Source organism: Pteropus medius, unplaced genomic scaffold (genome assembly GCF_902729225.1).
Source record: "Pteropus medius unplaced genomic scaffold, Ma_sr-lr_union100, whole genome shotgun sequence".
Lineage (NCBI taxonomy): Eukaryota > Metazoa > Chordata > Mammalia > Chiroptera > Pteropodidae > Pteropus > Pteropus medius.
In genome coordinates this window covers 435,379-445,631 of record NW_024347852.1, presented here as the reverse complement: position 1 = coordinate 445,631, position 10,253 = coordinate 435,379, and the positions used below count along the sequence as shown (strand labels likewise).

The 10,253-nt window shown below is 54.1% G+C and overlaps 1 protein-coding gene across 5 annotated transcripts in view; it reads right to left on the bottom strand.

Moving 5' to 3' along the window:
- Positions 1–4,899: 4,899 nt before the first annotated feature.
- The window catches only part of VRK3 (VRK serine/threonine kinase 3), a 31,514-nt gene continuing 26,160 nt past the window's right edge, over positions 4,900–10,253 (bottom strand). For 4 of the 5 annotated variants that reach the window (XM_039878611.1, XM_039878612.1, XM_039878610.1 and 1 more), the window contains exons 14-15: positions 7,556–7,704; positions 4,900–5,273 (exon numbers count right to left, since the gene is read on the bottom strand). In XM_039878611.1, coding sequence (XP_039734545.1) covers positions 7,556–7,704 — 149 coding nt within the window. In that variant the 3' untranslated portion in view covers positions 4,900–5,273. Of the gene's footprint in view, positions 5,274–7,555; positions 7,705–10,253 lie in introns of those variants that run through there. The other variant, XR_005656298.1, reaches the window with a different exon arrangement.

Genomic DNA, 10,253 nt, shown 5'->3' with positions numbered 1-10,253 from the left:
TATAATAACGTAAGCAAGAAAAGCAAGCCAAGTGACCTTGGGAAGCTACATTTGGGCAGGGAGCCAAAAGGTGGCCAAGTTCAAAGAGCCGGTGGCTATGGAGGCAGGTGGGGAGCGGGGCAGGGCGGGCATGGCCATAGTTGGTGACGGGGTGTTCACATTAGCTGTGGGAGGAAATCAGTGTTTTGTGAAAGGTGCTGGGCCAGGGGCTGCATCTAGGTGAGGGAGGGCGGGGGGGGTGATCATTTTGTGGGTGGCGGCAGAAATAAAATGAAGAATTTCTTCTGGTCTGTGTGTCTTGTCTTTGAGAGGAGAAGTTGGGAACGAGGGCGGTCTTAGGCCAAAGACCAGAATGATAATGATAATAATAGAAATAACAGGTAATACCTATGGTCGAGTACACACGCTTGGCACACGGCCAAGGCCAAGAGGGGCCCGACGGAACCGGACGAGACCCACTTTTAGATTCAGACCATTAATTAATTACACAGCAAAAGAAAGGTTAGCCAAAGGTGCCAGCTGCCCATGGTCCTTGTCACACCGAAAAAGACGACGCCGAAACCAAAAGGGCTGGACAGCGGCAGCAGGAGTCGTGGGGCGCCCCGTGGGGAGGAGCCCTCGATCTGATGAAAGCCTCCGGGGAGCAGTTGAGAGGTGGGGCGATGCTCCCGTCGGTGTCGAGCGTTTACTACGTGCCAAAAGAAAGTGGATGGTGCAGTGGCATTTAGAACATCTGCAATTTGCCAACCGCTTCGATCCAGTTCCAACACACTTCGGTCGCTCCAGAATAAACACAGCCATTGAGTAGTCACTCCCCTCTCCCCCTCATTTGTCCTTGACACTTAGAATTCCATGAACTGAGGGAATGAGTTGAATTCTCGTTCGTCCTTGATAGTTTAGCCTTTGGGGTCTAGTGGGTTGGTGACCCCTCCAAAGATATGACCATATCCTAACCCCCAGAACCTGTGAATGAGACCTTAACGTGGCAAAGGCAAATACAGACTTTAAATCCAATGACGAGGGTCCTTAGTAGGAGACAGAGAAGGCAAGAAGGCCATGTGAAGACAGAGGCAGAGACTGGGTGACGCAGCCAGAGTTCCAGGCAAGTCCGAAGCCACCAGAAGCTGGAAGTCGGGAAAGGGATCCTCCCCCAGAGCCTTCGGAGGAAGTGGCCTTGCCGCCACCTTGATTTTGGATTTCCGGCCTCCAGAACTGGGAGAAAATAACTTTCATTTTAAGAGACTAAGTTTGTCGTAATATGGTACAGCAGCCACAGGAAAATAACGCAGGGGCCCTGCTTATTGTGCTGAGGACTGTCTTTTGATGTCCCATTTGGGTGACCCCCCCCCAGGCTCTTCACTGTCCTTTATTTCTTGGTGCTGAGCAGAACAAGATTAAAGAATAAGAAAAATCCATCTCTGGATTTTTTGCCACAGCCCAGCCTTTCTGTAGATGTCTACCCTGGGGACTCATAGCAGGGGTGGGGGGTGGGGGGGATAGAGACCAGACCGTTCAGAGTTGAACTTAGTATGAAGCATCCTTGACTGGCGTTGCTACCTGGCAGGAGCAAATGGAAATGTCAAGGTCCAAGTTCAAGTCCCTCTGCAGCAGCCAGGGCCCTAGGAGCAAAGTGTCTTCAATGCTAAGCCCCGCCTCAGGCTCCTGCATCCCCATGGACTTCAGTCTGTGCCGTCCTTGCCAATTACCGCACAGAAGATGATTTTCATATTTTGGCCGTCACCTTTGCATATATTTAAGTGAGATGGCCAGTTTGGACAATCTAGAACAGACACAGACTCTATCTCCATCTCGGATTCATCTTGTTCCATGCGAAGACTTAGAATGGTCAGCCTGACCTCCGGAATGTCAGTAATTTACCTTGTACATTGCAGGCCAGTGCAGCTCAACCCTATTTGTGAAAATAAAGGACTGAATGAAGCTTCACTCCAAAACAGATGAGGAGCACCTAGTGAGTTTTCTCCTCCAGAATGAGGCACAAGCTGGCACTGCCTATCCAAGCTGTGTGGCCTTGAACAGGTGGTGTCACCTCTGTCTTCGATTCCTTCCTTATCTGGAGGTCAGGGGTGGCAAACCCCGACCTGACAGGCAGCACGGATGTGGAAGGAAGTCACCCAGGGTTTGGAGGGGGTCCGGCCTGGGAGCTAATGCTTTCTGCATCATACTCTTTCTTAGTGAGCTGAAAAAAATGGCACAGGTGGGCAGGGAATCCATTTAAAGGACTTTGAACGGCGTATAAAGAGGACCAGAACAAAAAAACATGCAGGACCAGGTGGCATTTTGTGAAACTCTGTTGATGTGAAATGACTTCTTACTGTGCATCATAAAAATTTGGAAGTCATTGGCCCAGAGCCTCCAGCTTCTTGCACTGATTTCCAGAAAACAGACCCGATGGCAAGTCCCTTTCGTCCCCAAACAAACATTTCCGGGCTCCCGGCGGCCCCGTCCTGGCACGGGTCTGTCGCTAGGGGGCGCCCGTGCCCCGCCGTGAGCCGGTTCTGCTCGGGCCTCTCGGGCGGTCCAAGCCCGCGAGTCCCTGCGACACGCCGGGGAAGATCCATTAACTGGGACTAGAAGCCCTGAGCACAAATACAGGTCCCGAGCAGAGTGTGGCAGGAGGGCTCAGGTCAAAGGCATATGACTATCCTGAGATCAGGTCACCCTCCTTCAGTGTTAATTAACCGCCTCCCTGCGCCAGACGAAGTTCCCGCTTTGAGATCACATCCGAGTGGGGAAGGCAGACAAGGTCCCAAGTTCGTGACACCCCCAGTACAGGGCGGCCCGGGGTGTAAATCTGCGGCTGCCAGGCAGCTGTGGCCTTGGGCAGCCCGCTTTGCCTCTCTGTGCCTCCGTCTCTTCTGAGAATCACAGCACCAACCTCACAGGGTTGCCCTGAGCATTAATTGAATTAATATTTGTAAAGCACTCCGAAGGGGCCTGGAACATTTGTTAAACCAGTTATTAAAAATTCCCATTTTGCAGAAGAGAAAACTGAGGAGCAGAGCAGGGGCGAGAATCGTCAAAGCCACCCGCCTCCTCCGCGGAAGATCTCGGAGTTGAGTCTAGTGGTTCCGATCCGATTCGCAGCCCTGAGGCTTTTCCTGGGTGTTGCGCCGGGGGTGGGCGTGAACCCAGCTTCCTCGGCGGTGCGGAGGGCTGGCGCAGCCCGTGAAATCCCACAGGGGACACGACCGGCCACTGGCCGGGAGTGGAGTCGCGGCTGGGGCTGCTGTGAGGCCCCGTCTCCGGGCCCGTGCAACAGCCAGACAAGTAAATGCATCGTTTTTTTTACAATGACCAACATCCAGATGTGACAAAGGGACCTGGAGGGAAAGGCCGGTGAGCTGGCCAGCAGCGTTTCCGCAGGTGCTTTTTTCTCCAGCACTGCATGGTGTTGGATCACGAGGCGAGTTCGGGTGGCGGGACCCGCCCTCGGAGGAAAGGGTCTCAGAGCCAGTCACACTGACAGGTACACAGACGGTCCCCCCCACCTGCTGCTCTGTGGCCCCGTCCTCAGTGCTCAGCTGTGACTTCACCTGTAGTTTGCCGCATCCAGCAAGTGGTAAATCCTGGAAAATAATCCTCAGTGGAGACGGTGGGAGATTGAGACAAGACAAGACAGAAAGCTGGGATCGGGAGGGCCGCTGTCGCTCATGATGGAGCCGACAGCGATTTTATTTTTGCAGGTTGCTTTTATATAAAGCATACATTTGCCGGCTAAAATGAGATTGGCCCCACCCACCCTCCACACCCTGCTATAAGCCTTTGCGTTTCAACACAGCATTGTCTTCCCATCAGTTCCTACTTCCCATTCTTAGGAGGATTCCTGGAGACGAGGCAACCCTTGGTTGGCCTCACAGATTGCAAGGACCTTGTGGGCTTGCAACCAGCTCTCCACAAACAGCCCAGCCGAGGAGACAGGCAAACGAGCCCAGTAAATGCAGTTTCTTTCTTTCCTCCTTTTCTTTCAACCAAATCCAAAGTCATATAGACTTTGTCCTGTTTTCTTCCAGAAGTTTCGGTTTTGTATTTGAGTTAATTTTTATGGAAGGTATAGGTCCGTGTCGGGGTCTCAACCTTGGGCTTATCAGGATATAACCCCGTGGAAAGGCCAGGTACATCTACAAGTGGAAGGATAGGTGGATGGGTGGATGGATGCAGGCACAGACGGATGGACGGATGGATGGAAGCACAGACGGAAGGACGGACGGAAGGACTGGCGCAGGGGTGTCTACATCTGAAGAGTTGAATGAGAGTGGCTGCTGGGTAAAAGGCTGAAGGGGTGGGTAGAAGTGTGACAGCCTGCTGAAATGTGAAAGGGTTAAAGGGTAATTAAAACCTGAAACTGGACAAAGGAAATCTATACCTTAGGCCTAGTTTCTGGAACCCCTAACCGCATTCTGTTAATCATGAAACTTGTAACAATGAGCTCATACGCTAACTGCCAATTTTAGCCTGTGTAACCCTGCTTGCTTGCGTGGCATGAAAAATAATTGCATATAAGCTGAAAATTACTGTTTAGCCATCGCCCATGGGAACATAGGCAATCACCCATAGGAACATAACATTCTAACAAGCTTTCTGCTTCTGTACTCCCCGCTTGCACACCTGACCAGTGGGTTGACAGGTAGTAAATAGGAGAAAGATGGACCTTTGTGTTTAAGACAGAATGAAGAATGGGATTTAGGGCTTAAAAACCTTGTATCTTGGCATTTCGGGGCTGCTCCTTTGCACAGGACAGCCGCCGGCTAATAAACAGCCTTTGAGAGCATACTTGGTTTGGTCTATTCTATACAGGCCACAACAGAAGGGGTAAAAAAGGGGGGGCGTGCTAAACTTTTCCCAAGGGACCTTCTTTTGCAGACACTCGACTCTCTAAGCTCCAGTGAAACAATTTATTACCCAAGCGCAGTGGTGCTGATGGCAGGAGGGGTCCCCCCTGCGGGGGCTGGCTCAGTCCCCCGCCCCAGAGCTGGGGGTCTTCTTCATTCACAGCCCCAGCGGCTGGCAGGGGACGATGGCTGAAAGGGACAGTAGAAAGGCGGCCATTCACATTACTTGCAGCCTAACTGCCAGGTTCCCCGACGATAACCAAGACTACTGAGGAGTAGCGTCGTCTAAAGAAGTGGCAGGAATGTACATTCGAGGGATCTTTCTAGAAGCTTATGTGTGATTCTACAGCAGGCCTGGAGTCACATTTCTTCTCGTTTTTGTTTTTGTTTTTTTTTTCTATTTTAAACTGTGAGTTGAAAGTTCTGGAAGACAATAAAAAATGGCTGTTAGTGTCTTCTTCATTCCAGGAGCTCCCTGGAAGCCCCCACTGTGTGACGGGCACTTTCTGAGGACAAAGGGAACAAGAAACCTCTGTTGAGCTGTAGGAGGGGGGCGGAGACGGCAGATTAAACTGGGCTGTGCAGGAGCAGGTGGTAAGAGTCTAGAGGACAGGTGGGCAGGCGCCTCACGGCAGGGGGCGGGGGTCAGGGAAGGCCTCAGGATCCGAGCAAGAGCCAGTAATGAGGAGCCAGCCACGCAAAAACGAGGGCAAAGCGCTGCGGGCTGTGGGGACAGTGAGTGCAAGATCCTGAGGCGGGACGGAGCCCGGCCGGGTCTGGAATCCGAGGGGAGCACAGTGCGGGGGGCGCAGAGCGGGCTGGAGGATGCGGAGGCGGGGAGGTTGGCCCCGCAGACCAGGCAAGGAGCCACCCTAAAGCAGGGGCCAGGTGGTCTTTAAGCGACTGCAGCGTCATGTGCTCCTTAAGCAGCTTCTCCTAACCAAGGGACACACCTGCGGCTGAGTAAGTGGTCCCAGAGAGGAAGCAGGTCTGAAACTATAACGATCCTCACAGGGGCCGTTAGGGTTTGTGTTTTAAAATTTCCATGGCGCTGGGCGCACAGGAGTAGGGTGCTGTAAGACAGGCCAGCCCCGGCAGTGAGGCTGGAGCCACCCGCTCCATAAATCTGGTGGAGACTGCGGGCACCAGGCCAGCAACGTGAAGAAGACAGGGAGGCCAGAGAAAGATGTGCCCCCGTCCTCATGGAGATTACCACCGGTGGGCGACCATGACAAGTGACCACATAGTTCATCACCTCCAGGGGAATCTGGGGAGAGGGCAGGGGCAGAGGCCCGGAGGAGATGGACTGGAGGGATGCGGCGTGGTGGGGACCCAAGGTCTCCTGGACAGTGGGGGATGGAGGAGCCACCTGCTGAGCTAGAGAGGCGGGCAGTCGGGCAAGCCGGGTGAAGTCACGCCTTCACTTTGGGAGAGCATCTGAGGTCAAGGCCGAGAGCCCACCACCCTGTGGGGAAGACCAAATCCAGGGCCTGGCATTCTCGGACCATACTGTGAGCAGGCCTGTGCGCAGGGTTCGCACGCGTGTCATCTCGCGCTGTCGGTGCTGGGATGAGTGCAGGGCGCAGGGACGAGGGGCACTGTGACCGAGGTGCCCGCAGAAGAGGACTGCTGTGGGAGACGGGTTGCCACCCCGGAGAGTGCTACTCGGGAGGCGCTCGGACTGGCTCCGTCAAGCCTGGCACGGCGGACACCGGGGCTGACGGCTCTCCGCAGGGGCCCAGCAGCATCCTGGCCTCTACGCGCTGGCCGCCAGCGGCGCCCTCTCCCTAGCTGCGACAACCAAGCATGTCTGCAGACGGTGACAAATGCCCACCCGGAGGATACCTCGCCTCCACTGGAGAACCCCTGAGTCAGACAAACACGGAGCTCTGAGTCCAGCCAGCCCCGACGGACAGAGCGGGGCCTCGGAGCCTGGAGCTCGTCTTCTGAGGGGCTCGCCTCCCCGCAGCCCTGCCAAGAGGGACTATAAAGCGAACTTGGTTTTGTTTTGACATTCCCGAAATTCCTGCACGCTCTCGCACGGTGCTCGTGGGAGCGTCCACAGGTACAGCCCCGATGGAGGGTGATCTAGTTCTCTCTCAGGATGAGGACTTTGTCCACAGACACAGGAGCACAGCCAAGGCAGGCCTGGGCACACAGGTGTGTAAGGCAACGTGGTGCGTAAAACAGAAGCCGGGGAACCCAGCGGATGGTGGTTGAGAGGACCCCTCCCCACACGAGGGCGGGCGCTGCTGCCGCCAGCGAGGATTGGGAAGGGCTGAGAAGCCCACGGTGAAGAGCAAGGTGTGGCACGGGGTGCAGAGCCCTGAGTTACTGTGTGTGGGGGTTGGGGAGCCAACCCGAAGGACAGCAGAGACAACAGGCAGATGGGCTGAGGGACAGAGGGACGAAAGAAGGGCCAGAGAACGACAGGCCGATCACAGCTCGATGCTGCTTTTCAGGCCTAAAGCTCCCCTCTTGGAAATTTCTAGCTACAGGAGCCAATTCAATCCACCTCTTTCTAAAAGCCCCTTTGAGCCGGGTTTCTGCTACTCGTGATTCCTGGGATTGAAAAGAACCTTGTGGAAAAATCCAGCATCCATCAGGGAAGCTGGCTCCTGGAAAAAGCAGCAGGTGGTGTCTGGGTGGCAGGGCCCGGGGTGGCGAGCGGGGCTAAGGCTCCGACTCCGCCCAGGGGAACCCACCTAGGGCACCATGGGGAAGTCCACGGGGTCGTAGGCTGCCACCCGCAGATCCTGCAGCACGGCTTCCAGGCTGTTCCTCAGCAGAGTGTAGGGTGGCTTCTCGTCGTACTGGAGAGCCATGGCCACCTTTAGGTACTCCTGCAGGGTCTCTGTGGGCAAGACATCCCTGTCACAGAGGGGCCTGCGAGGGGTCCCCAGTCCAGAGCCTCGGGCTGTGCTCTGGTCTCAGCCCTGACGCCCACTTACTTGGTGCTTCCTGTGCCTGGCACTGCCACAGGCACTTAGATTTATGTTTTAAATTTTATAAAACATCAAACGTATGCAACAGCGGAACAGTGTCAAACACACGAGCCCGTCACCCGGCCTCAAGCAGACGACTCACAGCCAGCCTCCTTTCACCCGAATTCCCCCCGCTTCCCCGTCCTGCACTGTTTTAAAGCAAATCTCGGCTAATTTATGTATCTCTAAAATGGGACCAGCAGGCTTTTATAGTCAAGTCCAGAGTAAATACTTTTGGCTTTGTGTGCCAGGCAGTCTGTGTCACAAGGATTCGGCTCAGCTGTCCTCACGCACAAGCGGCCACGGACGACGGGTCAGCCGATGGCATGGCTGTGCCCAGCCGGCTTTATTTATGGACGCTGCCCCTTGAATTTCAGTAAGTTTCACAGGTCATGAAATGTTCTTTTGATTTTGTTTTCCCTAGCCATTTCAAAACGTAAAACTCTTAGTTCACTGGCTGACACACATAGGCCCAGGGACACCGTTTGAGAGAGAAAGGCTCTTCTGGCTGTTGTTTCTGTCCCCTAAATAAAGCACAATAGCAGCATCGTGCTTTAAAAAGGTGCCAGTTATGATGCCAGCAGGAACAGTCATAAGAGCCCCCACCTAGGGAATGTCTACCACGGATGGGGACTCGTTTAGTTTTGGGGGGGGCAGTGGCTCTGTGCACAGGGTTCTGCTTGAATTCTTAGGGCAACCCCGGAGGTGGGGGCTGTTTTTGGCCCGTCTACACAAACGGAGGCTCAGAGGGGCACGTTTACCTACGCACTGAAGCCCCCGGCTGGCACCTGCAGGTCTATCTGAGGAACTGGAGGCTGCGACGTCCTCCCCGGGGAGGGTCACCCCCGCCCAGGCACGAGCAGTGGGGCTCGTTCTTTAAGGAGCCAGAACCCAAAGCTGGAGGGGACGGTGACTTGTGCAGGGGCCGTGATTTGAACCCAGGGGTTTCGGGGAATTAAGAAATGAGCCCTGACAGAGCTGGAGGGGACAGACTATGCATCCGCGGTCTCCTTCCGCCTCCTGCTTGGAGAGCAACGTAGAAGTTCCACAGAAAGAGCAGAGAGAACAATGCAGACAACACGAAACCGGCCTCAACCTCCGCCACAGGGATGGACCGGCCTTAAGAATGACGGTCTGGCCGAGCCGTGAGCGCTGTACAGCTGCCGGATGTATGAGCATCAGGACAGAAGAAGAGCTCCGGCGGTAATTCATGAAAAAAGCAGGACGGCGACCAAAATGTATGTGGGGTGAGCTAGTTTTTGTTTAACAAAACCAAAAGTTTTGTAAAAAAAAGCGATGGTTTTGTTTGCTGTTCTTGCAGAGCGAGGGCTGGCGCCAGGGGCAGGGAGCAGAGGCTGGGTAGCACCCCCGTCCCCGCCCGGCCCGCGTGGCCCTTGGCAATGGGACTGCCGCTCCTCCCCTCTGGGGAGTGGGCTGGCTTTGTGGCTTGTCTGAACGTGGCAGGAGAGGTGTTCGGGAGGCCTGTGCTCGGGGTGTCACTCTTGCCCTCTTGGGAGAAGCTGCGAGAAGGGCCAGTGCAGCAGGTGGCAGGGGGCGTGGCCCCGAGGAGCACAGACAGGGTGGGTGGGGGGTGGTAGGTAGTGGGTGGGGAAGAATGGGGTGGGGGAGGAGGGCGCTGTCCCAGCAGAGGCCTCCTAGATCTTCCCGTGACAAGCCAGCGCCAGCCACCAGATGGGAGGGAGTGGGACCACCTGGACCAGCCGCCCCCATCAAGTCACCGGATGGCGGCACCGGCAGGGATGTCTCGGTGAGATGAGTCGATCAACCACCCGCCGAACCCGGCCACACGGTCCAAATAATCGCAGAGAAACAACATGGCTGTTGTTTCAGGCCACTGAGTTTTGAAGTGGCTTGTTACGAGGCGACAGATAACCAATAAATATGCGCTCACCATACTATTAGCGGTGATCACTTTGAAAGTATGACTGGGGAGGGGACGAGAGAGGGCCAGGAACTTTCACTTTCTGTGTTACACGGTTCAGTTCGGTTTAAATTATTTTGTAAGTAAATATAATATTGGTATTTAAACCAAAACCCCGTAAAGAAAAAAGTAGAGATTTTAATGTCAGAAAGTTAGAGACAATCTAAACGTTTATCAGTGAAGAACTGGTGAACTAAATTAAGATATATTCACATGATGGATTCTATTGTACATGATGGATTGCTGTACCCAGACCACTATTTTGAAATGTGTTTAAACTGACGCATAATTACAAATCCATTTTACATTATAACCTGTTACACACACACACACACACACACACACACACACACACACACACACACGGATGTATCTCTGAAACTAACATCTCACATACGTTGCCTTAACTCCTGCGAGGCACTCATAATTTTTGTCTGTTTAAAGTTTTAAAAATCATGTTCTTGACCTATTGATTTC